This window comes from Monodelphis domestica, chromosome 1 (genome assembly GCF_027887165.1).
Source record: "Monodelphis domestica isolate mMonDom1 chromosome 1, mMonDom1.pri, whole genome shotgun sequence".
NCBI classification, from domain to species: domain Eukaryota; kingdom Metazoa; phylum Chordata; class Mammalia; order Didelphimorphia; family Didelphidae; genus Monodelphis; species Monodelphis domestica.
In genome coordinates, this window is record NC_077227.1 from 757,504,695 (window position 1) to 757,532,664 (window position 27,970).

At 59.9% G+C, this 27,970-nt stretch overlaps 1 protein-coding gene across 3 annotated transcripts in view; it reads right to left on the reverse strand.

Annotated features, from left to right (window-relative positions):
- Window positions 1–1,500: 1,500 nt before the first annotated feature.
- Window positions 1,501–27,970, reverse strand: part of LDAH (lipid droplet associated hydrolase) — a 40,125-nt gene continuing 13,655 nt past the window's right edge. For all 3 annotated transcript variants that reach the window (XM_056814987.1, XM_056815006.1, XM_056814997.1), the window contains exons 4-7: window positions 17,964–18,133; window positions 10,133–10,373; window positions 3,303–3,385; window positions 1,501–2,111 (exon numbers count right to left, since the gene is read on the reverse strand). In XM_056814987.1, the coding sequence (XP_056670965.1) occupies window positions 1,914–2,111; window positions 3,303–3,385; window positions 10,133–10,373; window positions 17,964–18,133 (692 nt within the window). In that variant the 3' untranslated portion in view covers window positions 1,501–1,913. The remainder of the gene's footprint in view (window positions 2,112–3,302; window positions 3,386–10,132; window positions 10,374–17,963; window positions 18,134–27,970) is intronic.

Sequence of the window (27,970 nt, forward strand, 5' to 3'; positions counted from 1 at the left end):
GTCCTGTGGGTCGGGCTCCTTCCGCTCTCCCTAATGGCATGAGGGTCTTTCCTTGATTCTTTGAAGTGAACCCGCTCATCCTTCCCTTCTTCCAGCACGGCGGCAGCCCATCACCAAGGTGCGCCACCACGGGTCCAGCCATTCTGACCGATGGGCATCCCGCATCGGTTCTTCATCAGCACCGAGCTGCTCCTCCTCCTCCTCCCCATTCCCTAGGACCCAGCCCAGGGAATGGCACTCGCTGGGCGTCATTCCAGAGTGCCCCCCCCCCCCATGGCTGGATTCGTTCCCAGGCCACCGACGGCATACCGGCGACCCTCGTTTTCCACGTCCCCTCCTTAGCCAGTCTGATAGGTGTGAGATGGCACCTTGGAGAGGTGCTGCTTTGCATTCCTCTGTTAATAGTGACCTAAAGCATCTCAGGACCGCATGCAGCTTTGGTTCTTCTGTGCGTGCCCTTTGGCCATCCAGAGCCACGTACATTTGGCCAAGTTCTCCTCCGCTGCGGGAGGCTTCTCTTCAAGAACAGGGCCTGATTTTCCCCCAATCCTGGCCCCGTGGGCTGTGGAGGAACAACCCCCTTTGGATGTCCTGCCGTCAAAACCACTCCTTTCCCACCTCTCCCAGGGCTGCCTCACTGGCTCCTCAATTCCTCTCCTCTCCCAGGTCACGTGTGCATGTTGACTATCTGGGTAAATGGGGGAAGATATCGGTCTAGATCTACTTTCTGCCACGCGACTCCGTTTCCCCCCACATTTTTACCAGATAGTGAATTCTTATCCCCAAATCGTGGATCTTTACATTTGTCAAACACAACGTTACTCTCGCCTTTAACACGTTTCAATAATGATTGCCTCACAGTAGTTTAATATCTGGTCCTACAGTCACTCTTATGTTTTTCATGAATTCTTTTGTTATTCTTCCAAATGAATTATTTTTTCACGCTCAATAAAATAATTTTTTGGTCATTTAATTGGGACGGCACCGAATAAGTAGAAGAGTTTGGGCCCGGCTATCATTTTTATCATTTTGGCTCTGCCCGTCCATGCACAATGATGACTCTAGTTATTGAGCTCTGACTAGAAAGTGATGGTTATGAGGCTCGTGTAGTTCTTGGGTTTGTTTCGGCGGGCACAGTCTCAGGTATTTCATTCCATCTCTGGTCATCTTATTTTTAAGGGTTTCTTGAATTAAAATGTCATTTAATTTAGAATATTTTTGCACGCTTACAAGAATCACGTCGCCCCATCGTGGCTGACGCACAGTTCTGCCGGGCTGGACACGGAGCGCCGATGAAGACCTACTGCCTACCGCGGATACTACCCGGCTACCTCAGCGAGGCACCTTTGCCGGCTCTTCCTGCGGGCCTTGCTTCGGTCTACGCAGGCACGCGAGCGCTTTGTGTGGTCTACTCTGAACTCTACTCTGACAAACGCCGCCCGGTTCTGACTAACCTTCTGGCGGAGTCTCGGCGTTTCCCACATAGACCATGACACCATCGGCAAAAAGGGAGAGTTTATTCCCTCCGTGTGCCCAGCGCTTCTGTGGGCGGCCATTTCTGCCGCCCCCGGAGGATGCTGCTGCAGGTGGCCCCCTGTGCTCGGGGCGCACACCGGTCTATTTCGAACTCGGGACCCTAAGAATGATTTCCGCCCTCCGTGAATGGCGCTGCGTCTGTGGCCTCGGCTCGGATGGGGGCTCCCTGAGACCCGGGGGGAAGCTCGTGGAGGCGGCGAGGCCGGGGTCGGCGAGACTCCTGGGCGCGCCGGCCTCCACGGCTCTCCCACGGGGGGGGCCGCCCTTCCGAACGCCCTTTCCTCATGTTGCTCCTTTCCCGATAAAGTCACCCAAGGAGATGGCCGCCAAGCCCGCTGGTCCGTCTGTCCGTCCGTCCGTCCGTCCGTCCGTCCGGGCTAGAGTTCGGACAGCTCGCCTTGGAGCCAGTCCCTAATCATGGCGGCCATCTCCTGGCTGGAGCTGAGCGAGGTGACGAAGGCGTGGTGGATGCCCTTCTGGCACAGCCTGATGTCTCCGCTGGGAAAGTCCTTCTTAATATCTTCATAGTACTGGACGGGGCACCACAGGTCGGAGGCTCCGTAGTAGAAGGTCAGCTGGAGGGGCGGGCGGGGACACGGGGTTAGAAGCGGCCGGCCCAGAGGCCCCGACAGCACTCTCAGGGAGGGGCCCTGCCCCCCCCCCCCACAGCACGCTCAGGGAGGGGCCCTGCCCCCCCCCCCCGACAGCACGCTCAGGGAGGGGCCCTTCCCCCCCCCAGTGGCTGCCCGCCTCCCCCCCCCCCCGTGACTCCCCCCCCCCGGCTGCCCACCTCCCCAGACGCGAGAGCCTCGCTCCGCCCCCCCGGCGGGGCCCTCGGGCTCCTGGCTCCATCCGCGGCTCTCCTCCAGGCCTTGAAGGGGCCCAACGCGAGCACGAGAACCGCCTCACCATCCGTGCCTGCTCCGGCGCCCACGTCCGGGCTCTGGGCTTCCACGCGGCTCTGCTGCTCCCTGCCCGAAGGCCCCGGCCTGCTCCAGGAGGCCCGGCCGGCACGGATGCCTCCGGGAAGGGAGCAGCAGATCCTGAGGGCGAACGAGTGCCAGGGAGCCGGCTACGGGGGGGCACCCCAGGAGGGCCCCGGAGGAGGGTGGCCAGGAGGACTCCCGGGAGGAGGCTGCCCGGGAGGAGGATGCCCCGGAGGAGGATGCCCAGGAGGACGCCCAGGAAGAGGCTGCCCAGGAGGAGGATGCCCAGGAGGAGGCTGCCTGGGAGGAGGCTGCCTGGGAGGAGGCTGCCCTGGAGGAGGCTGCCCGGGAGGAGGCTTCCCCGGAGGAGGCTGCCTGGGAGGAGGCTGCCTGGGAGGAGGCTGCCTCGGAGGAGGATGCCCAGGAGGACGCCCAGGAGGAGGCTGCCCGGGAGGAGGCTGCCCGGGAGGAGGATGCCCAGGAGGACTCCCGGGAGGATCCTGCCCTGGAGGAGGACGCCCGGGAGGAGGCTGCCCGGGAGGAGGCTTCCCCGGAGGAGGCTTCCCTGGAGGAGGCTGCCCAGGAGGACGCCCGGGAGGAGGCTTCCCCGGAGGAGGCTTCCCCGGAGGAGGCTTCCCCGGAGGAGGCTGCCCGGGAGGAGGCTGCCCGGGAGGTGGCTTCCCCGGAGGAGGCTGCCCGGGAGGAGGCTGCCCGGGAGGAGGGTGGCCAGGCACTGGAGGACACCCCAGAGGAAGATGGAGGACAGCCAGGCCAGGAGGAGGACGCCCGGCGACCACACAGCCCGGCCCCACGTCCGCCCGCAGCCCCGTCTGTACTTGCCTTCTTCAGGTGCTTCTGGATGGTCGGGTTGTCTCTCTCCAAGACGGTCCTCATCTCTTGGCTGCCCAGGTACATGGCGTTCGCTGCAAGGAAGCACACGCCGCAGATGAGCCAGTGAGCTCGCTTTCCTTCTCTACATTCTCACCCTCCGCTTTAGATCAAGGCAAGGGCCAGGCAGCGGCGCTAAGCCGGGCGGCTCCGGGGCTGCTGTCCCTTGTCTGGGGTCTTCTAGTGAAGCTCACAGAACCGGGCTGGGGGAGGGGGACCGGGCTTCTCAGCCCAGAACCCACGCAAGCCCGCAGCGAGCTGCAGGGACCCGGAGATGGCCGGTGAGCCCGCAGCCCCAAAGGCCGAGCGGCTCTCTGCGGCCAGTGGCAGCCCCGGCTGTGGGGATGCAGACAGGCAGAGCCCGAGAACCTCCGGTCTCCTCTCTCTAGACCGGGCCACCTGGCCTTGGAGGGCCCCATACAGGGCCGGAGGGGACCGAACCTGGGCCGGACAAACAGGGTCAAGGAAGCCCTTCACAAATGCTTTTTCAGCAACTCAAAACAAATTGGGGAAAAGTCAGAAATGAGGGAGCAAAGGGGAGGCTCCCTTGTAAGGCCGGAGATAAGGCAAGAAGGCCGGGAAGGGCTTCAGGAGGGAGAACCCCAAGTGGAGCCTGGATGACTCCCGGATTGCTCTGAGGCTCCGGGGGCTGCTTTCCCTTCAAGGAAGGACATGGGGGATGTTTTTCCAGGGATGGCTGGCATGGAGGTTTTCACTGCTCTCAAAAACCAGATTGGAGCTGGAGGAGGGCAAATGACTGAGTCTGGAGAGTAGGAAAGGCCAAGAGGATGCTGGGAGCTTAAAGACAGGGATAAGCTCACTCCGAAGAGCAGGGAGCTGCCCAGACTCTGGAGGTCTTCCAGGATATTCCATGTTGGGGGCCTGAGGGATGCTTGGGGACACTGAGGCAGGTATTAAATGGTTGAGGCCAACAGTCTTCCTACAGACCTAGCGAAGCAATATTCTGACTAAACCCAAGTTAGCAACGAAGACCTTGAAGTATTTCAGGGGCGCAGGAGCCTCCCTTCTGTCTCTGATCCTCCATAGTGAAGGAGACGAGAACCCCGGTTCCCTGATTCTTCTGAAATAAGAGCCCCGCATCACAACTAGTCAGCACTTTGCCCCAATAAGCGATTAACCTGGGGTGACGCTTAATGAACAGAATTCTGCTGAGACAAATAGAAATCTAGGAACTCTTTTGTGAAGGAAAGGTCCACACTAGGCAGTAAATGCAGCCTTTTCCTCCTTGCAGCCTAACCTGGCATCTGCAGCAGGTGTGATCCCTCAGAGAAGCAGAGAGCCCCGAGCCCCAAAGGCAAGTCGGGTGGGGGCAGTGGGGCTTGGAGACGCGCTGACCCCTCGTCCATCCAAGCGTATTAGACCAAGGATGGCTCTACCCAACGGGGCTCGCCGAGAGGCTGGCACCCCCTCAAGCAGACGGGCAGCACCCCAATGTGGCTAGAACGTCTCCCTGCCGCCCACCGTCTCTCCTTGGGGCTGCCTCTGGGGTGGGATCTTGAATGATGTAAGTTCAGGGTATATAAACAGGGGAAACCCCCCCATTCAGCACTCTTAGATTCTGAGGGAAACCTGATGTGTTTCAGATTGGCTGAAGAATATTTGCTGGGTCAGGCAACAGCTCCGGCCATTTTGGCCCCTGGAAGCCGATCACGGCAAATGCTTGGTGGAATGCTGGGGCCAGTCCACAGTTCTACCAGAGCCTCAGGGTGCCCACCTCGCCAATGGCTGGCGGCGTGCTGAAGCCTCAGGGCTGTTTTCTGGGCACTGGTCCTCTTCTGACCACTTGAAGCAGCCTCTGCCAGCCTTCGTTGGCATGGTGTGTTCATGTCCTCTGGAGTTTGGAGGAAGGACCGGAGACCAGGGGCTCCAGGTCTGTGCGGCGAGCCAAGCCAGGGGCTTCCTCCTGAGGGGCACAAATGGGAGCCTTCTGAAGAGCCCATGTGGACGCCGAGGGAACTTGCCAGCCCATGAGACGGCTCGAAGGAAGCTGGAGGCGAGGCTGGGGAACAGGGACGGATCAGAGAAGAGCAGGGCACGTCAGGGCACGTCAGGGATGCTAAAGCTGCGAAGGCTCCTCTCCCCCGGCCACGCTACACGGATGGACGGATGGACGGACAAAAGAAGCAGCTTCCACGTGCCTAGCACTCGCTCACTGCTGAAGAAAGAAGTCGAAAGAGGGAAGCGCCATCTCCCCAGTGAAACGAGATCGTGGCTCCGTGGCTTCCTGCTGGATGTGGAGTCCCCTCTCTCGCCCAAGGATGATGCCTGGCACGCGGCAGGCACCTACTAAGTGCCGGATACCTGATGAGCGGCAGAGGATCCGGAGGGCTGAACACCGGGGGGCCAGCGCCGACGTGGGGCAGTCCAGCTCTGTGCCCGCCTGTCCCTGGCCCCACGGGGCACTGCCACAAGCTAGAGGAGGGAGAAGCTGCAGAAAGGCTGTAAGGCAGGCAGCAGGAGGAAGGTCTGTCCTGAGAGCCCCCCTAGCCCAGAGGGGCTGCCTTGAATGGGAGGGAGGGAGGCGGCAGCTTCTTCCCCCTCTTTGGGGCCTTCGACCCTGATGGATGACTGGCAGAACCTAGAATGTCTTAAGGTGGGGGCCGCTGGGGGCCCTTCCAGTCCTTGGGTTTGGGTCTGTCGCGTCTTCAGCAGGAAAACCAAGTCTGTGAAGAGATTCCTGCCTTGGGCGAGATGCCGGGGCAGAGACGGCCGCCGTGAGGAAGAGACCCGCCAGGAGGTGCTCCTGAGCGCAGAGCCTTCACCTTCTCCGGGCAACGGCCCGTTCTAGGTCACGCCCTGGAGAAGGGTCGCGCCGCGCAGCAGCCGAGGGGCTCTTCCCTGCGGAGGAGCTTCCTGGTCTCACGGGACTGGCGGCCACCCAGGAGCCGGGCCAAAATGGCGCCATGACGGCCCGCCTTCTCCCTGCTTCTGCCATGACCGGAGCCAGCCCGGGGCCTCGGCCTGGCGCGAGAAGGCCACGAGCGACAAGGCGTCCAGGCGGGCATCATCCGAAGCCTTGGAAGGAGGCCTCAGAGGGCGGGCGGTGTCCGGGCCTTCCTCGGTGGGGCGGAGAACGTGCGGGGCTTCCGCCGGGGGACGCTGTGGGCTGTGCAGGGACTCTGAGGGAGACAAACGCTGGCGGAGGCAGCGGCCAGGCTGGGGGCGGCTCTTCCTTCTTCTCCCGGGGCACAGACTGCCGGGGGGGCACGGTCCTGTGTCGGGGCCTCCCGAGGCCTCGTCGGGGGCACGGGCTGCTCGAGGGGGGGCGCTGTCCGGGGGGACGGGGCGCTCTGGGGATCCTCCCCACTCTGCCAGCTCACCCTGGGCCAGAGCGCCCGAGCTGCCGGGCGCGTGCAGGAAGCGTCGCCCCGATTCAGAGCAGCCCCGGGAGGGCGCCCGGCGCACAACGTGCCCTGCCCGGCCGGGGCGGCGGCCGCTCTGGGGAAGGGCGACGCGAGGCGGGGGAGAGCCCGACGCACGGCGGGGAGGCCCCGCCCGGCTCTGTCCTTACCAAGGAGGGGGGACGTGATGGCCAACTGGGGAAGGGCAGCGAAGCGGCCGGCGCGCTCAGGCACCGGAGGGAGCAGGAGGGAGCCCAGAGAGGGGCACAGACGGCGAGGCGCTGGCGAGCAAGAAGCGCGCCCCGGCTCGCTCCCGGGGGGCCTCCTTTCCCTTCCGGGAAGAGGGAGATTCGTGGGTGCTGCCCGCCGTCAACTCCATTAACAGGAAGAGGCGCATCAAGGGAAGGCATCGCCCGCGGTCTGTCTCAAAGCAAGAGCAGGTGCTGGCAGCAGGACCGGCCAAGCTGTGCATTCTGGGTGAGCGGGGGCTATCTGGATCCCAGGCGTCTGCTGGGAGAGAGCGATGAGATCCATGGAAGCTGAGGGGGGGAGGGGAGGGGAGAGGGGGGAAGGGGGGAGGGGAAGGGGGAGAGGGGAGGGGAGGGGGAGGGGAGGGGAGGGGGAGGGGAGGGGAGGAGAGGGGGGAGGGGAGGAGATGGGAGGGGAGGAGAGGGGGGAGGGGAGGGGAGGGAAGGGGGGAAGAGATGGGAGGAGAGGGGGAGGGGGAGGGGAGGAGAGGAGAGGGGGGAGGGGAGGAGATGGGAGGGGAGGAGAGGGGGGAGGGGAGGGGAGGGAAGGGGGGAAGAGATGGGAGGAGAGGGGGAGGGGGAGGAGAGGAGAGGAGAGGAGAGGAGAGGAGAGGAGAGGAGAGGGGGGAGCAGGCCGCCTCCTGGGCCGCCCGCCTGATCCCTCCCGAAGGGTCCAGGAGGCCTCGGAGGCACCGCGATGAAGCTCTGCCTGCCACGGCCTGTCCTCCGAGGAAGGCCGGGCAGAAATGGCAGCCCACACGGGCCGGCCTGGCCTCTCCTCGTCTCGCCGCACCCTCGGACGCCTGGCCGGCTCCCTCCACAGCGCGGCGCAGCGGGCACGGACAAGACGGGCCCCTGCGGGGGAGCCTGAGGCCCGGCCCAAGGGGGGCTCTCTGGGGTGGGGCCGGGTCTCCTCTCCTGGGCCTGGACTCGGGCGGGTGTCCGAGAAGCCAAGCCGGGGGAGCCGGCACGCCTGTCTGAGGCCCCCTCCGGGGCTCCTCCGGGGTCCTCCTCGCCTCCCCGCCAGGCCGGGCACTCGGCGCTCTCCCAGGGAAGCGTGTTTGGAGCCTGTGACGGGGCGGCCGCCTGGCGGGCCCAACCCGGAGTTAGACCCGAAACGAGTCGTCTCGGCCGCGGGGGCGGCGGCGCTCCGGTCCAGGCGCCCTGCGGGAGTCCGTGTGGAAGGACCGTCTGTCCGTCCGCTCCGGCTTCTGTCGTTCTTTGGTTCAAAAAGGACCCGGACGTCCTGGGGCGCGGACTGGGGAGCCAGGAGCCCCTCCCCCGCCGGCCCGCGCAGGACGCCGCCGAGAAGGCGCCAGCAAACACGGCCCGATTTGTTCTGACCGACGCCCGCCAGTCTGGGAGAGCCGGAGCTCTGCAGCCCGAGGAGGCCTGCGCCGGGCTGAGGCTCTGCCCGAGGGCTACCGTGCGGCGGGACAGGCTTCCGGACCCGGACTGTGGGCGCGCGTGTGAGACAGACAGGCAGACAGACAGACACAGAGACAGAGAGACAGACAGACAGACAGACACAGACAGACACACAGACAGACACAGACAGACACAGACAGGCAGACACAGACAGACACAGACAGACACACAGACAGACACAGACAGACAGACAGACACAGACAGACAGACACAGAGACAGACAGACAGACAGAGACAGGCAGACAGACACCCACCCACAGACAGGCAGACACAGACTGACAGACAGACACAGACAGACAGACAGGCAGACAGACAGACACACCCCCACAGACAGGCAGACAGACACAGACAGACACAGAGACACACAGACAGACACCCCCCCACAGACAGACACAGAGACAGACAGAGACAGACAGACACAGAGACAGACAGATAGACACAGACAGAGGGCCGGAGGGCAGGAACATTGGCCTGCAGCTCCTCCACACAGAGCCCCGGGTCGAGCCTTGGACACGGCCTTTGGCCGTCTGGCTGGCCAGGCCGAGGAGGACCCGCCATGCCAGCCGAGAAGTGGTTCTTGATCCCAGAACGGGCTTTCCAGACTCGGGTTCCGGGGCTGGTGAGGGCGGACGGCGGCACGCAGCAAGCGCAGCCCGGCCCAGACGCAGGGAAGGCCGACGCGACGAGGGCCCCGGAGGGGAGGAGGCTGAAATGGAGACCGTGGGGGGGGGGGGGGGCAGGGCCGAGGCTTTTGGCTGAAGGGGGCATCCCCAGGACCCCTGCACGGCCTCCAGGGACCCCCCGGCACTGACGTTCTACGTTCTCTCGGGCCGCCGGGCTCCCCACTTCTGCACAGCAGTCCGGCCAGGCCCGCCCCCCCAGATGCCCTGCAGCCAAAACTCTCTCCCCTCCATCGTTGGCTCCGAGGCCGGCAGTTCCAAGCGCAGACCCGGCCGCCTGTGCCGTGTGGCCGTCGGAGCCCCTCCCCCGTCGGGCGCTCTGTGGCCTTCCTGGGCTCCCCGTCCCACTTGGGCCCCGGAGGCCCGCCTTCCCCCGCTCCATCTCGTGGCCTCCCTCGCGCCCCCCAAACTGGACGTGTCTTCTTGAACCCTCCCTTCTGCCTTAGCAGAATCAAGCCTGTGTGTCGGTCCCAAGGGGGGGGGCGGCGAGGGCCGGGCAGTGACTGCTGCAGGGTCACACAGCCCCCTTCCTACGCCGTCTCCCCTGAGGCGAAGGCTTCTTTGTATCCCTGGGGCTGGGCACAGGGGTTGGCACAGCAGCTCTTGCTGGAGAAAGAAGGCCCAGACCTGGCGTTCCCCTTGGCATTGCAGCGCCCAGTCAGGAAGTGCCACTCTCAAAGCTGGCGACAGCTTCCCGGTACCTCGCCGTCCCGGAGACCCGCCGGATGGGTGGTGATTGGGGGGGGTCTCCAGGGGCAGAGGGGGGGGCCTGCCGAGGAAGGAATGTGGGGCAGACGGCTGGGGATGGGCTGCTGTGGAGTCGACTTCTGCCCCTTGCCCTTGCCCTGGCCATCCAGCGGCGCCCAACACACACGCGCGCGCGCGCGCGCACACACACACGCACACACGCGCACGCGCACACACATGCGCACACACGCATGTGCACACACACGTGCACACACACGCACACACATGTGCACACACATGCAGTGCACACACACGCAGCGCACACATGCGCACGCACACGTGACACGTAAATGGAGAAACCTCCCTAATCTGCTCACCGACGCAGCTCATGTTAAGTGAATTCATCAGCCGTGCGAGGACCGAGTTCTCCATGTCTACGTTTTGAAGAAACATGCTGGCCAGCATGGCCTTGAATCTCACTGGCACCAGGCTGAGCCCAATGAAGAGTGGCACGTAGAGGGCATAGCGAAGCCAGCAGAGCAGCGGCGTCACCACCCTGCCGTTGGGGGACTTGGCCATTCTCTCGATTGTCGGGAACAGCAAGAAGGCCCGGAGAACCTAGGAGCAGAGAAGATGGCGCCATGAGCACGGCATCCCAGCTTTGGAAGGCCCAAGAACAGTTTAGGAAGCGAGCTGACCACCATTTCCACAGAAATACCATCATAGAGAGCCCCCCCCCCCCCGACCGCCCCCCCCATGGGGTCTGGCTCTCCTCTGGGGCTAGTGGGGGGAGGGTCGGGGGTCCATCTGGCGGGGTCTTCCTTGTCGGGGAGAAGCCAATCCCCCATGCCGAGGAGGGCAGGTGCCCCCCCAGATGCAGCATGAATGGGAGGGCAGATGTGGAACCCAAGGGCCTGAAGGGTGGCCTCATGTGTAAGAGGCCAATTAGGAATGTGGGTGATTCACGGCGGGGCCACAAGAGGGCAGCACACCAAGCAAAGAGCCGGCTTCCTCTCTGGCATTGCTGCTCTGCTCCGGTAGGCTGGAGATGAGGATGCAAACCAGTGGGCCGCTGTGTGTGAGTGTGTGACCAGAACTCTGTCCCTGGAACAGGCTTCAGAGAAAACAAAGCCTTTCAGTGGATTTTGCATCCTCTCTCACTGCTGGGAGTCCCGAGTTTGGGCAGGGCCTCTCGCTGCCTCCGCCGCCGCCGCCCGGCACATGTGGGCCCGTCCTTTCAGTGTGGGGTTTGGAGTCCCGTTAGAGAGGCTAAAGGAAGCAGCAGGCTTGATTCGGTCGGCCTTCTCTCCCAATTCCTCCCCCTGGGACAACCGTACATTCAAGGATCCAGAGGCGGTGGGAAACGCTGAGGGAGCCGCATGGCTGCCCAGGCCCATGAGGTGCCGACCTTGGAAGGACCACAAGAAGGAAGGAGACGACTGGACGTTGTGGGCCACGTCGGAGCGTGCAATGGGCAAGCGTGGCTCGTCTTCATTGCATCCTCACAGTTCATGGCGCCTTGGTTGGGACCCTCCAATGGAACAGGGATCCCCTGGCCAGATTCGTACTCGCACCCCCTCCCCCCCCACTGCATCCTAAGCCTAGCTTGTTCCAGCCCAGGGGCCCACATGGAGAAGAACCCAACAGGTGCTCTCCTTTCTAGCATCCTCTCCCTCCACGGTGTGACAGAAACAGAAGCAAAGGCCATTCCACCACACGTTAACATTACAGGTGTTCTGGCAGCACGTGGCTCAGGGGACAGTGCCGGGTCTGGAGTCAGGAGGACCCGAGTTCAAATCTAGCCACAGCCACATGCTCGCTGTGTGACCCTGGCTAAGTTACTTAACTCCTCTTTGCTTTCATCCACCAAAGAAGGAAATGGCAAACAACCCAGAATCTTTGTCAAGAGAAGCCCTGGGTGGTCTGGTCGCAGGCTCACAGACAACAGCACACGTTCTGTCACATCTTCATCTACTTGTCAAACGTCTCCCAACAGCACCAAAATCGGGTCAGCCCCGAGGACCCCCCCGGACGCTTCGGCTGCCCTCATGGCCTCTGCAGGAAATTCTTTTCCTTCCTCCCAAAGGCTGTCCTTTTCCAGACTGTCCTTAAGCAGCTGGCAAAGAAATAAGCTTGTGCGTGAAGTCGTTCCTAAGAGAAATGCAAATGAAGCAACATGCGCCCCCCCCCCGCCCCCCCCAGAGCAGCCAGAAGAACCAGAAGGACAGCGAGCAACGTGGGAGGAGCTTCGGGAGTTGGCCTGTCGGGGCAGCGGGGACAGCTCTGGCCCTTCTGGAAGGTGCGGTGGAGCCCCAGGGCCCGAGAGGCCGTATCTTGGGGGGCCCGAGAGGCCGTATCTTGGGGGGCCCGAGAGGCCGTATCTTGGGCCCGAGTGGCCATATCTTGGGGGGCCCTAGAGGCCGTATCTTGGGGGGCCCTAGAGGCCGTATCTTGGGTCTGAGAGGCCGTATCTTGGGCCCGAGAGGCCGTATCTTGGGGGGCCCGAGAGGCCATATCTTGGGGGGCCCTAGAGGCCGTATCTTGGGGGGCCCTAGAGGCCGTATCTTGGGGGGCCCGAGAGGCCGTATCTTGGGGGGCCCTAGAGGCCGTATCTTGGGTCTGAGAGGCCGTATCTTGGGCCCGAGAGGCCGTATCTTGGGGGGCCCGAGAGGCCATATCTTGGGGGGCCCTAGAGGCCGTATCTTGGGGGGCCCTAGAGGCCGTATCTTGGGGGGCCCGAGAGGCCGTATCTTGGGGGGCCCGAGTGGCCGTATCTTGGGCCTGAGTGGCCGTATCTTGGGCCCGAGAGGCCGTATCTTGGGGGGCCTGAGTGGCCGTATCTTGGGGGGCCCGAGTGGCCGTATCTTGGGTCTGAGTGGCCGTATCTTGGGCCCGAGAGGCCATATCTTGGGGGGCCTGAGTGGCCGTATCTTGGGGGGCCCGAGTGGCCGTATCTTGGGCCTGAGTGGCCGTATCTTGGGTCTGAGTGGCCGTATCTTGGGGGGCCCGAGTGGCCGTATCTTGGGTCTGAGTGGCCGTATCTTGGGCCCGAGAGGCCGTATCTTGGGGGGCCCGAGAGGCCGTATCTTGGGCCCGAGAGGCCGCGATGAGGCTTGCAGTGGGAAGAGGTCAGAGAGGAAGGCCCACCGAGCGGCCTTTTGGTAGTTTCCAAGGATGAGAATGGAGACAAACGGTGATGGGGGGGCAGCTGGTGAGCAGGACAATGCGACAGAGAATGCAGAGGACACACCTGGGAAGGCTTATGTGAACGGACGCAGAGGGAGGGAGGGGGGAGCGCAGAAGCGGGAGCACAGCGATGCCATGGCGGAATTCTAAGGCAAGGGGACTTCGCAAGGTGCAGAGCGCCTTCCTCTCGTTCCCAGGGGCTCTGGGGCTGGCGGCGGCCCTTCTTGCGCTTGCTCTTGGGCACGCTCGTGCCCCCCCGCCGTGGCCGAGGGCCCGACTTCTGCAGGCTGTGAGCTCCCCCTTCTCCCCTCCTGCCCCTGGACAGGGGCCCAGGACGCTTCCCTCTGCCAGGGAGGCGGCTACGAGCCCCCCGCCCAGCCCTGCGCCATTTCCCGGCGCTCTCGGCCCCTGTTCGGTCGCCGGCTTCTTCTAGCTGCGTTGTGTCCGCGTGTCTCCGATCCATGCGGGATGGCGCCGCTCCTGCCTGGGCCACACGCTCCTCCGGGGCTCCGCTCCGCTCTCGGCGTCAGTCTGTCCGGCAGCCCCAGGCTGCGGCCGTCTGCCTGACGCTTCTCCGGCATCGGGGCGCCGCCTGCCCCGTTGTCCGGAGAGCTGCCTCGGCGGCACACACGGCCGCGCTCCGGCTTCCACTTCCTTTCCCAACTTCCCCGGCCACTCGGCCTTCAGAGCGCGCACACCTCCTGCACATTAGAGCCCCCTGTGACACAGTCTGGAAAGGGGGGGCCCTTTTTGGGGTACACGGGTCGCCTCAGCCACGTGCCTGTGAGCCGGGTAGGGCGCCCCTTTCTGTGGGCACTCGGGCTGTCCGTGCACAGTTCTGCGCCTATTGAGACGCGGCTTCTCCCCGGCGAGACGCGCCGGGGCCGGTGGCGGCGTCCTTCCGAGAGCCCACGGGCAGGCGACGTCGTGGTTTCAACGAACGTTTTAGGGGAAGGGCGGGCGGGCGGGCGGGCGCCCCTCCGCAGGGGCCGCCCGTGTGTCCGGGCCGAGGCTGGCCATCCAGCGCTGTCAGAGGAGCGCGGCAGGGACGGGCAGCCCGTCGGGCCGCTGCTGCTGCTTCATCCTCCTCCCGCGCCCTTTATCAGCCCAAGGAAAGGCCTGGGCTTTGCCGCCCACAGAATTCCGCCATTTGCTCGTCTGGTCACGAGCAGGCCGAGCGTGGGTTTTCCCGAGTCAGTCAGTCTGGGATTTCTGGCCTAACCCGACGCGCCGAGCACCTTCTCTGTGCCGCCGAGTTGGCCTCTGCCGACTCCTTCCGGATTTCTGAGCGCGTCCACGAGCCTTTCCCGTCGGCCTCCGTCTGAGCATCGCCGCGTAGGAGGCCCCGGGCGGGGTCCGCTGGTCACTCGCCGCCTGAGGGGTCCACGCGGGCGTCCAGCGGCCCGGCGCGCCTTTCTTTGGGGCTCCCTTTGCAGACGGCGGCGCCTAAGCGGGCGTCTCCTGCTTTTGTGGGGCGGAGCCTCTCTGACGGAGCCTCCGGCCCCCTCCTCTCCATCAGACGGGCGCCCACTGTCAAGCGCGGCGGCTTCTTCCTGCTTCCTGGGCGGGGAGTTGGTCCGTGCTCTCGGATGGGCGGGAGGGCTCTGCTCGGCGCTGCCCCCTCCGTTCCCCTCTTCAGCCCTCCTTGCTAGCGGAGAGTCGGTGCCGCTCCGGCGGGTGTCCTTGGCCAGCCCCAACGGGCGGTTCCCAACAACGTCCAGACCCGGAGCGGCCGGGGCGACAGACCCCGTCGGGGGCTCCATGGATGCGCCCCAAGCTCATGGCCGACTTCCGGCCCAGCCCGCGCCGCTGCCCTCTCCTGGAAGGGGAAAAGGGACGCGGACGTCCGAGGAGCCTTGGCCGCTCCCGGCCAGCCGGTGCCCCAGAGGCGAGCCAGAGCCGGTCCTGGAGGCCGCGAGCCTGGGAGCGGCTGAAGGGCTCCGACTGGGGGGGGCGAGGAAAGCCCCCTTGGGTGGGGCCTGGAAGGGGGTGGCCATCCCGCCAGGCACCAGTCGCAGCCTGACCTGCTTCCCGTCCCAGGAGCCGCTGGAGGTTCCTGAACCTCCTCCCGGGGGTCCGGCTTAGCCCCCCTGAGGCCATCCAGCATCTCCGCACACCACGACACACCACAGGCCCCAGGACGCGGCGGAGGCGCTCAGCGGCTCCAGAGCCAGGCCTGGAGACTGGTCCTGGGTTCAGATCTGCTCTCAGGCACGCCTTGGCGGGCGGGTCCCTCCCTGCTCCTCTGCCTTGGCCAATCCCCAGGACTGAGTTCGAGAGCACGAATGAGCCGGACGTCTCGCCTGGGCTCTCGGAGGGCCGTTAAGCGCCTGGACCCGGCAGAGCGCACGGGAAGGTGGGGGAGGCCGTCCAGAGCCCCTTCCAGAAGTCCTCCTACGAACCCGTTTAACATCGCGCCGTGCTCTTCTCAGGGCGCCAGGCCAGAGTGCGCGTGTGCACGCGTGTGCGTGTGTGTGCACATGCGTGTGCATTCTTCCCTTCTTTGGCCAGGGCTCAGTTCCCGTGTCTGCTACTCCCCCGTCCTCGTTTTTAGCCTTCTACGTGCGCCCCCCACCGGGGCGCCATCATTCTCCCGCTCTCCGTCCTCGTAAGCCCATTGGCCCCTCGACGGGCCCCGGAGAGGACGCGGGCGAGAGCTTCTCGCTCGCCCTCCTCAGCCGTCCGCGCGCTCCCGCGGCGTCGCCCCGGGGCCGCCGGCGGCTCCGCCTTGGCTCAGGCCAGTCGGGCCCTGGGAGGCCCCTGGGAGGGCCCGACGGCCTCTCCGGGTCAGCGATTCACACCCTCCGCCATGTTTCCGGCGCCTCACGGGGCCGCTTCCTGCTCTCTGGTCCGGGCTGCTTCCGGGGACTTTGTGGCTTGGGCGCTCCGGCCTCTCTGGGCCAGCGTCAGCGCCTCCCCCGGGCTCTCCCTGCCTTACACACATTCTCCAGCGTCCTTCCAGGAATCCCGTGACGCTCCTCTCGAAGGCTCTGCCTCTCCTGGGTCCGGGCCTCGAAGCTATCTGTGCCCCGAGCTGAATCCATGGGAGACCCTTCGGTCTCGAATAGTGGAGGGAGCCAGGGGGGCCCGAGCGACTTGGGGAGCAGCCTTAGCTAAGGAGGGAAGGCAGAAGGGGGACGTCTTCAACCCCCTCCTCTCGTCCCCCCTGAACCCTGCTTGGAGAAGGGGGGGCCTCCTCTCGTCCCCCCTCTCCATTCTACAATACACCCCGTCCCCACCGCCTGCCTCAGACCTCTGCTGCTGATGAGCTGGGAAAAGGCCCGGGCGGCCCAGCCTGCTCGTCCCGGCTCCCCTCCGATGGCGGCTCCCCTCCAGGATCGGGCCTGACCCGTCCGGCTTCTCCCGAGCCACAGTCACCAGACGCTGCTCCCGTGCACGGTGGCTGCAGGCAGCGCAAACGCCTTCGAGGCTTGGATGAGAGTCAGCAGAACGGTCTGCGCAATCCGGTCAGATGTGATCCCGTGTGACACAAGTGTGCAGCGTGCAAGACACACCCGGTGTAGGGCGAGGCTGGTGTGACACGAGTGTGCGGCGTGCAGGACACGCAATGGTGTAGGGCAAGGCTGGTGTGACAGGAGTGTGCGGCATGCAGGACACGCCCGGTGTAGGGTGAGGCTGGTGTGACACGAGTGTGCAGTGTAGGGCGAGGCTGGTGTGACACGAGTGTGCAGTGTAGGGCAAGGCTGGTGTGACACGAGTGTGCAGTGCAGGACACACCTGGTGTAGGGCGAGGCTGGTGTGACAGGAGTGTGAGGCGTGCAGGACACACCCAGTGTAGGGCGAGGCTGGTGTGACACAAGTGTGCGGTGTGCAGGACACGCCCGGTGTAGGGCGAGGCTGGTGTGACACGAGTGTGCGGCGTGCAGGGCACACCCAGTGTAGGGTGAGGCTGGTGTGACACGAGTGTGTGGCGTGCAGGACACGCCCGGTGTAGGGCGAGGCTGGTGTGACAGGAGTGTGCAGCATGCAGGACACGCCTGGTGTAGGGTGAGGCTGGTGTGACACGAGTGTGCAGTGTAGGGCGAGGCTGGTGTGACATGAGTGTGCAGCGTGCAGGACACGCCTGGTGTAGGGCGAGGCTGGTGTGACATGAGTGTGCGGCATGCAGGACACGCCTGGTGTAGGGTGAGGCTGGTGTGACACGAGTGTGCAGTGTAGGGCGAGGCTGGTGTGACATGAGTGTGCAGCGTGCAGGACACGCCTGGTGTAGGGCGAGGCTGGTGTGACATGAGTGTGCGGCATGCAGGACACGCCCGGTGTAGGGCAAGGCTGGTGTGACACGAGTGTGCAGTGTAGGGTGAGGCTGGTGTGACACGAGTGTGCGGCGTGCAGGACACGCCTGGTGTAGGGCACACGGTGGGTGAGTGACAGGCTTGTTTTACACAAGAGGGAGAGCAGGGGACGAGGGGAAGACGGACAACAGCAGAGGGCTCGAAGGGGGAAACAGGCAGGTGAAGGGCCGCTTCCACACGCCTCTGAAGTCCGCTGAGCCAGACGCCCCCGATCGAAGCGCAGAGGCTCGAGGCGGCCACCTGCCCGGCTGCTTCCGCCTCCTGTCCAGCTCGTGGCTGCCATCTTGCTTTCTGCCCCCTCCGCCCGCACACCGACGGTCCCCCGGGGAGCGACGGTGGCTTGGCTCTCGGGGCTCGTGCCCCAACAACGAGTGCGGTGCCTGGCACACAGGAGGAGTTAGAGAAAGAATTGTGGCTGGGCTGCGGTGTCTCCAGAACCGGGTCAGGAACTGGGCTAACTCCCAGAGCTGTGGGATCGTCTTGACTTCTGCTTCCTAAGGGAGCAGCCAATGGGCCCACTGGGCAAAGTGTTGACCTCAGAGGCAGGGAGATCTGTGTTCAAATCCTGCCCCTCTCTCCCCCGCCCTGACCACCAGGGTGGGACTGACCCTTCGCCCCGCCTCGCCCAGGGGGGTTGTCAGTAGCCTCTGAGAGGCTCGATAAATAGCACCTGGGATCATGATGGCCACCAAGAAGGGAGTCTACGCACCGGGAGCTGCGGGGCTCGCTTCATCATCTCCAGCAGGATGTATGCGCCGATGGAGTGGCCGATGAGCACCAGCTTCAGGGACCCCGGCACGTAGCGCCTCAGGAAGGCGAGCTTGTGCTCCACTTGGCCCTCCAGCCCGAAGACATCATCCGTTGTCCCAGGACCAGGGTCTGCAGAGGGAACACACAGAAAAGGGTTCCCAGGGATGACCCCTTCTGGGAAAAGTGGCCAGTGCACCCCCACTGGTGTTGGCGAGCCTGCTGCCACGAGATGCAGCCCAATGGCATTGGCAAAGCAAACTCCCGAGGCAGTCCAGGAAAAGGCTTCACTATAACTTGGTGTGCCAGCACAGCCCTGCCTGCCCCAGTGACAAGGAGGACTTCCTGTCAGAAGTCCCTGTCCTCTGCTGCCCTCCCTCATCCTCTCCTGGCTTCCTCCCTGCTCCTTCTATGGTCCAACACAAGCCCCCACCAGCCTGGTCCCTCCCTTCCTAGGCCCCCGGCCCCTGCCATACTCCCTGCTCTCTTGCACATGGTAGGGGCGCTGAGGAGGGATGGAGCTCCGCCCCCCATGCCCCATATCCTCGCCCTGGCACAGTGATGGGCAATAAGTCTGCCTTCATGAGTTTGTTCTTGCACATCTCCTCCCTCCGTGGCTCGGACCCGATGGAAGTCTGCTGCCCAGAGTGTGGCCCCTCTTCAGGCCCCCCCATGCCATGGTGGTCCTGTTGGGGCAGCCTCTCCATGGCTCTCCTGCACTGGGGTTCTGCCCTCAGTTCTGGGGCTCGCGGTCCCCTCCCAGGAGGAGAAGGGGGTGAAGGTGAGTGAGTGCCTCCGCAGACTTGCCACGGTCACCCCCGCTGGGCCACCTTATCTGCTGTTGGGCCCTTTCTATTGGAGACCGCGGGTGCCAGTCAGCCCTGGGGAGAGAGAAAGGCCAGGCCCCATCCTTGGGGAGATGACACTTCATGGGGGGGGGGGGGATGTGCTCATGACATGCAAGAGCAAAGCCACTGAGGTAGGAGGGTGAAGGAGGCTGCTCTCGTGGAGGTCAGCGGCTCGAGGAAGCCGCCAGGCCGGGAATGGCACCAGGCTCCGATCTGGCGACCCTTCTCATGGCCTGGGTGCCAGCCACGGACCCGTCGAGGCCCCCTTCGGCCCGGAGAGGCTGTCTGGTTGCCGGGGCTCCGGTCTCTGGCCCCCGTCCTCGAGACAAGTCACGGAGCCCAGAGGCTGGAGGCACCACGGCCGAGCCCACAGACTGCCTTCTGGCCGCCTCTCCTTCTCTTACAACAACCCCGTCGGCGAGCCTCTCACTACGGAAACAAGGTGTGAAGACTTGAGCCGGGCCCGGCTTGGCAGCAGGGTCGGCCTCTGCTCGGCGCCAGGCCGAGCCACCCACCACGAGCCTGCGCCGTGCCCTGCTCCGCAGGCTCCAGGGGCTCCTCCAGGGTCGAGCCTCTTCTCTGCGCCTCCCCTCGTCTCCTCGCCGACGCTCCCCAGCACTCCTCCGTGCGGCGCCGCGGCTTCCGGGCTCTGAGCGCCCCTCCTCCGCCGGAGCCTCGCCTCCGCTCAGGATCGGCCCGGCAGCGTCTCTTTCCTTTCTTCGCGCCGCAGAGTAGGCGCTTCGCACACGTCAAGTCCTCGAGGCGGCCACGGCAGCTCACGGCCGACGGTGCCGGGGGACCGGCGGGGCCTGGGGTGCCGAGGCAGCGGCCGGAGGAGCCCGACACCCCCGGGGATCGCAGGGCCCTCCACTGAGGCGGGAAGCTCGAGGGGGCTCCGCCAGCACAGGGGGAGCCTGCTGTGTGCCCAGGGCCCCGAGGGAAGAAGCACCGGACCCAGGCCCGACGCAGAGGCCCCGCTCTGCTTCTCTCCCTTCAAGAACCCTGCGTGCGGGACGGAGCCTCTCTCCGCCTCCGACGGCCTCATCTGGGAAGGGGGTCCGTGGCTGTGGGTGCCCGGGCTCCCGGGGCCCGGACTCTGCCCCGCTCGGCCTCCTCGCTGACGGCCTCCGTCCTTGCCAGGCCTCCTCGACAGCCCCTGGGAGACGCCTGCTCGGGGGGCCCCCCGGCCTTCATCCTGAGGCTTCCTCTGGCCTCCACCCTGCCCTTGAGCGCTCTAGCCTGACAACTGAGCTGCGGCAGGCCCTCGGGGCTCCGACTATCGGCCGGCCGCGGTCTGTGCCGTGCACTTGGGAGGCTCCGTGTCGCACCCCAAGTAGACGAGGCGGTGCGGTGGGTGGCGCCTGCTCTGCCTGGCACTGCCCAGGGCTCCTGCCAGGCTCACGACGCGGGCCCATGAGGGGCGATGGCGAATGCCGATCCTGAACATGAGCAGAATCATTCTCCTGGGCACAAGCGCCGTGCCAGGCTTGGTGCCCGGGCTCCCGGCCAGCCTGAGGCGCGACAGAGTGCTGGTGAGCCCAGGAGAGCTCCCAGGCCCTGAGGCGCAGAGAGACGGTGCCAGCCTGGGCACAGCGGCGCCACGGGCAGAGGAAGCGGCAGCCCCCACTGCTGACCCCACGCCGCATCACACGGCGCACGGCGCCCTTCCAGACATCAGTCAGACTCTGTGGAACGATGCCCAGCGCCTTAAGAGCCTGCCAGGACCCTTCCAGACCCAGACGCCGCCCTCTTGGGCCAGCTGCCCTTGTCCAGGCTGTACCATCCGCAGTTGGAGTGAGGCTCCCCGGAGGCTTTCATCCAAGTCTAGCCGAAATGTTCACCAGCTCCGGGCGGTCCTTCCTCAGAGACCGCTTGTGAGAACGCTCCAAGCCCGGCCACTCCACGAGGCCAGAAGCTGCCAGGCGCTGCTGCTGCCCGTCCTCTGTCCTCTGCTCCATGGTGCGCCCCTCGGCTACCCTCTGGGAAATCTGCTTCAGGCAGCACTGCCGCCTCCCCAAACACCTCCTCAAGGCTCCCTGGACCCCCAGGCTGGGCCTTCACTTTCCATGGAAAGGGCGTCCTTTGAGGGCAGAGCCCAGGCCGGGGCTGCTTTGGCCTGCTCAGGCTTGGCACGGGGCCAGATGCACACAAAGTACAGAATATGTTCTTCTTACTTTTCCTCTTCTTCCTCTTCCTCCTCTTCTTCTTCCTCTTCTTTTTCTTCCTCTTCCTCTTCTTCTTTTTAAAAAACCCTTACCTTCCGTCTTGGAGTCAATACTGTGTATTGGCTCCAAGGCAGAAGAGTGGTAAGAGCTAGGCCATGGGGGTCAAGTGACTTGCCCAGGGTCACACAGTAGGAAGTATTGGAGGTCAGATTTGAACCCAGGACCTCCTGTCTCTAGGACTGGCTCTCCATCCACTGAGCTACCCAGCTGCCTCCCTCTTCTTCTTTTAATGCTTCCCTCAGAATCAATTCTAAGATAGGAGAGGAGTAAGGAGTAAGGCAGTTGGGGTGAAGTGACTTGCCTAGGGTCACTAGGCAGTGTTTGAGGACGAATTTGAACTCAGGCTCTCCCATCTCTAGACCTGGCACTCTGTTCACTCTGCTACCTAGCTGCCTGGCTTAATACATCAAGGGCTGGGTGATGGGGGTTCAGTGACTGGCCCAGGGTCACACAGTGAGGAAGTGTCTGAGGTCACATTTGAATCCAAGCCCTCCCATCTCTGGGCCTGGTTCTACCCAATGAGACACCTAGCTGCACCTGGCTCAATACATTCTTGCTGGCTGCCTGGAAGACATGGCTCTCTTCCTTTTTAAAACCAGGCTGGAATGTGGAACTGTGCCCAAAGGGCGCTAAAAGACTGTCTGCCCTTTGATCCAACCCTATCACTGCTGGGTCTGTACCCCAAAGAGATCATAAGGAAAAATACATGTACAAAAATATTTATAGCCACGCTCTTTGTGGTGGCAAAAAATTGGGAAATGAAGGGATGCCCTTCGATTGGGGAATGGCTGAACACATTGTGGTATATGTTGGTGATGGAATACTATTGTGCTCAAAGGAATGATGAACTGGAGGAATTCCATGGAGACTGGAACAACCTCCAGGAAATGATGCAGAGTGAGAGGAGCAGAACCAGGAAAGCATTGTACACAGAGACGGATACATTGTAGCACAGTCAAATGTAACTGACTCTGCCAATAGCAGCAATGCAATGACCCAGGTCAATTCTGAGGGACTTATGAGAAAGAATGTATCCACATCCAGAGGAAGAACTGTGGGAGCAGAAACTTAGAAGAAAAACAAGTGCTTGATTATAATGGGTCAATGGGGAAATGACTGGGTATGTAGACTCTAAGCGATCACCCCAGTGCAAATATCAATAATATGGAAATAGGTCTTGATCAATGATACATGTAAAACCCAAAGGAATTGCAAGTTGGCTACAGGAGGGGGTGGAGGGAGGTCAGGGAAAGAATATGAATCATGTAACCATGGAAAAATATTTCAAACCAATTAAATTAAATAAATTTTTTCATAAAAGAAAAAAAACCAAACCAGGCCAGGACCCTTTGGCATTTTCCATCAGGCTCTCAGAGCCATCTCTCGGCCTAAGGGCAAAGGCTGCCCAGTTTGGGGACCCGTAGTTCCTGGTGCCTGCTCCCTCCCTCCTGCCTGAGAGCCTCGTGCCCTGTCTGCTGTTGCTGTTCCTTCCCGGCCAGTTTCCAGCAATCTCCGCTATTGTCTCAGACCCCTGGGTTCACTTGCTGAAGAGCTGGCAGGATGGTGCCTCCACATGCCCTCCCTGACCCCCAGCTGGCTCCTTGGGCTTCCCTGGTCAGTCTAGCTCAGCCACCCCCCCCCCCCCAACAAGAGGTGCTGGTGCTGTGTCAAACATGCTGAGATCTGGAGACATGTTGGGATGCATGATGCAGCCCTGGCCCCCTGAGGAGCATGTGATCTGGCAGGGAGACTTCATGCAAAGAGATGTGCAAACACACAAAGGACACATAAGGGTCAGAGAAGGCTGGGAAGGCTTCCTGTAGGAGGTGGCATTTTAGGGAGGGCCTTAAGGAAGCCCAGGAGTTCAGCTACCCAATAAAGAAGGTGAGGGAGATGGGCAGAGAGTGTGGCCAGAGCGGAGACCTTGAGGAGGTCCTGGAGAGGGGGCAGAATGCCAGAGAGAACTTGGAGGCAACAGGGAGCCAGTGAGGGTCACCCCTGGCCTTTAGGAACATCAGTCTGGGGGCTAAGGGGCCCGGAGTGGGAACAGATCACCTGGCGTGAGTGGATGGGGTAGGGAAGGCACTGCCCTTCCTGGGCCTCGAGAAGGGACAAGAGGTGTCCGGTAAGGGTGTGGATGCCTAAAAAGTAGCCAGATATGCAAGCCTGGATGGGGTAGGAAGGGACGCTTGTGAAGCCCCACGAGATCCATGGGAGCGGAGGAGGAGCCAGCAAAGAAGAGAAGGAGTGGGCAGAGAGGTAGGAGGAGGTCCAGGGAGAAGAGTGCCAGGAGGAGAGGGGCCCCAGAGGCTGAGAACAGAGAAGCAGCCCCTCAGTGGCCCTCTGCAGCCTCCCAGACAATGCCCAAGCTCCCTAGCGGGCTCTCCATTCCAGAACCACCCCACCTTCCTCCTTTCAAGTCTCGTCCCAGCCTCTATCCTGAGGGCACTTCTTCAGCCCCTCCTAGTGTCCAGCCCCGGACTACATATTTACAAATGTCTCACCAGTCCTTCCCAGGAGTCCCAGGAGGCAGCTGCTATGATGACATCCATTCCACAGCTGAGGAAACTGAGGCCGACAGAGGTGTAGGGACTTGCCCAGGATCACTGAACTAGGAAGGAGGTGAGCCAGAGCCGGCTTTAGGCCAGGTACCACCCCAAGAGAAAAGGACCGGCCGGCCAGGAGACAAACTGAGCCAGCGTAGGGTGCCACATAGAGGATGGTGGCCTTGTCTGGGGTCAAGCTCAGACTGGGCTTATGGACGGAGCAGGCAACAGCCCAGAAGGCCTGGCCTCCCAGAGGGAGATGGCCCTGCTCTGCAGATATTCCTTCACATTGAGGTTCAAGGCCCTTTGTGGGGACCCCTGAGAATGGAGTTGAGGAGCGGGGCTTGAGATCAGTATTGATTCTAAGACAGATGAGGGGTATGGGCTAGGCAATGGGGGTTAAGTGACTTGCTCAGGGTCACACAGCTAAGCTAGCAAGTGTTTGAGGCTAGATTGGAACCCAGGACCTCGTGACTCCAGGGCTGGTGCTCTAACCACTTAGTCACCCAGCTGCCCCCTGAATCTCTGAATCTTCTTCTGCCCTCTCCTGCACACCTTTCTCATCCCTCACACAGATGCCATTAATATAGAATCATGGGATTTTGGAGAGAGAAAGGACCACAGAAAGGACAAGGCTCTGAAGATGACTAAATCCTAAGGGTGGGCCAAGGCCCTGAGCTGGTCTGACACAGGCCACCTGTTGCCAGCATCCCTAGAGAGAAGTCAAGATGGCGGACAAAGAGGAGCCCGTTGGGTCTCCCTGGATCATAGCACATAGAAGGACTGAAAGCTCGCAGGCCCCCAGACTGAGGGGCACAAGTTTGGGCCAGACACCACCCCGAGGGCTAGCAGAGCCCAGCAGGAACAGAAAGTCCAAAGAATTAGACCAAGAGAATGAGCCAAAAAAGAAAAGAAGAACCTGACCCTAAAGGGCTACTGCAGCGACAGGCAAGCTCAAGACACAAACACAGAAGCCAGTGACTTGAAAACATCTACAAGCAAAGGCTCAAAGGAAAATGCAGACCATTCACAAAAGCCAACAATAATTCCTAGAAGAGTTAAAAAAATGAACTAAAAATGATTTTGAAAACCAAATGAGAGCTGGGGAAGAATGGTATGAACAGAAATTTAACAATCCAGAAAAAGAACTACAAAATCTTACTGAAGAAAATAACTTGAAAATTGGAATTGGCCAAGTAGAAACTAATGTTTTGAGACATCAAGAAATAAGCGAGTTACAAAGTTTGAAAGAAACAGAAGGAAATGGGAACTATCCCATAGGAAAAAGAATGAACCTGAGTAGCAGATCAAGGAGAGGTAGTTTAAGAATCACAGGACTGTGTACAAAAAATGAGCCTCAACATCATAGTTCAGGAAATCATAAAAGAAAATACTCTCAACATCTCTTAGAACCAGAGGGCAAAGTAGGAATGGAAAGAATCTACCAGTCACCTCCTAAAAAAATCCCAAGATGAAAACTCCCAAGAATATTATAGCCCAAACCCAGAATTCTCAAGTCAAGGGGGAAAAAAATACCACAAGCTGCCAGGAAGAAAGAATTTAAGTGCAGACGAGCCAAAGTTAGGATCACACAAGATTTAGCAGTCACCACGTGAAGAGACAGAGAGCTTGGAATATAATATTCCAAAATACAAAAGATATAGGCTTATAACTAAATAAGTTAATCTGAAAGAATGAGTGGATAAAAGAACAAATAGTAGAATTTCATTAAAGATAATGACAAATGAACACAACTACAAAACACTCTCCACACAATTAAAACTAGACTTGAGCAATTGGAAAAACATTAACTGCTCATAGGTAGGACGAGCCAATATAATAAAAATGACCATCCTACCCAAACTTATTTATCTATTTAGTGCCATACCCATGGAACTTCCAAAATTTTTTTTTTACTGAATTAGGAAAAAAACATAAGAAAGTTCATTTGGAAGAACGAAAGATCAAGGATATCCAGGGAAATAATGAAATAAATACAAAGGAAGGGGGCCTTGCAGTCCCAGATCTCAAACTATACTATAAAGCAGCAGTCATCCAAACAATTTGGTACTGGCTAAGAGACAGAAAGGAGGATCAGTGGAATAGACTTGGGGTAAATGATCTCAGCAAGATAGTCTATGACAAACTCAAAGACCCCAGCTTTGGGGACAAAAATCCACTATTCAATAAAAACTGCTGGGAAAACTGGAAGGCAGTATGGGAGAGACTAGGAATAGATCAACACCTCACACCCTACACCAAGATAAACTCAGAATGGGTGAATGACTTGAACATTAAGAAGGAAACTATAAGCAAATTAGGTGAACACAGAATAGTATACATGTCAGACCTTTGGGAAGGGAAAGATTTTAAAACCAAGCAAGAGCTAGAAAGAGTCACAAAATGTAAAATCAATCATTTTGATTACATAAAAAATAAAGATAATGGCAAAAATGAGACTGCATCAAAATGTGAGAAATGTAGACAAAGCAGTATTTGGGGGAAATCACTAAATATTGATATTAATATATGTAAGAAAGAGCAAATTAAAGAATCAGGCATGCAACTAAAAGCCCCAACAACTAGAAAGTCAACAAATTAAAGCCTCCCAATTAAATCCCCAAATAGAAATAACTGATAATCAAAGGATACTGACAAAATTTTGAGCAATAAGAAACCATTGAAATAGAAAACACGAGGAGCTGTTAAAATTAGATAAACAATGAGCTAATTTAATTTTTATAAAGAAGGAAATTAAGTTACTAGTATCAAAATATAGAAAGTGGATTGAAAAGTAATAAAGGGGGGAAAGCAGTTATTAGGAGCTTTTTCTTCTGAACATAGGCCAATACAACTGATTAACCAGGAGAAATGGATGGCCATTTTATAAAAAAGAAACTACCGAGGCTAGAAGAACAAGAAATAGAATATATACGTAACTCTGCAATAGAAAAATAACTGAACAAGCCATCAATGAACCGGAATCAGCTGGATTTATACGGAATGACATCAAATGTTTACAGAACGATTCCAACACTACATAATCTGAAAAAAACGAGAAAGGCAAACAAATAGCTCTTCCAAAGTTCTTCGGTGATGTGAATGTAGTCTTGATACCTAAGCCAGGGAGAGTCAACAGAACAAACCATAGACTGATTGATTTCCCTAATGAACATTGATGACAAATTAAACAAACAGGAGCAAGGAGCTTACAGCAATCCGTCCCAAAGATTACACACTGTAGCTAGGCTCGATCTACCCCAAATGGAGAGCTGGTTGATTGTTTGGTGGTTGTTCAGTCATGGAAGTCATACTCATCTCTTCGTCACCCTATTTTGGGTCTCTCTTCTCCAGGCCATGTTATAGATAGGGAGATTGAGGCAATCAGGGCTAAACCTCCCCAGAGCCACCCAGTTAGTAAATGTTTGAGGTCAGATTTGAACTCCTAAAGATCTGTTTTCCTGACTTCACACTCTCTGTATCCACTGTACCACCTAATGGACCCAGTTCAATATTAGAAAAACTCTCAACGGAATCGACTGCGTTAATAACAAAACTAAGAACACCATCATTATGTCAAGAGATGCCAGAAAAAGCTTTTGACACAAGGCAATTGCTATTAAGAACACCAGAAAGTGTGGGAATAAATGGGGCTTTGCTTAAAGCAGGCAGCTGTACTGTGGACAAACTAGAAGCCTTTCCAGGCAGGTCAGGGTGCAGCAAGAAGAGGGAAGGAGAGTTTATAAGTAAACAAAGATAGAGATGTTCCCAGGCAGTAAAACAGACAATTCTGATTACACAAAATTAAGAAGTTTTTGCACAAACAAAACCAATGCAGCTAGAATTAGAAATAAAGCAGGAAACAGGAGTGGGAGGATCTTTGCAGCAATTTCTGAAATAAAGGTTTCATTTCTAAGACATACAGTGAATGGAGTCAAATTTATAAGAAAATGAGCCTTTCCTCAACAGTTAAATGACCAGAAGATACAACTAGGCAATTTTCAATGAAAAATTCAAGCTACCAACGGCCACATGAAAAAGTTCTCTAGCTCATGATGGCTAAGACAGCAGACAAGGAAAATGGCAAATTCTGGAGGGGCTGTGGAAAAAGAGATACATGAGGGCACTGCTGCTGGCGTTGGGAACTGGTTCAACCATTTTGGAAAGCAATTTGGAACTATGCCTAAAAAGAACTTGACCTGTGACCCAGCAACACCACTATTAAAGAGGATCAAAGGAAGGGAAAGGAGCCACACGTTCCTGAAATTTAAAAATAACTCCGTTTTCTGTGGCAAAGAATTGGGAAGTGAAGGGGTGGACAGCAGTCGGGGAACAGCTGAATCGGTCACG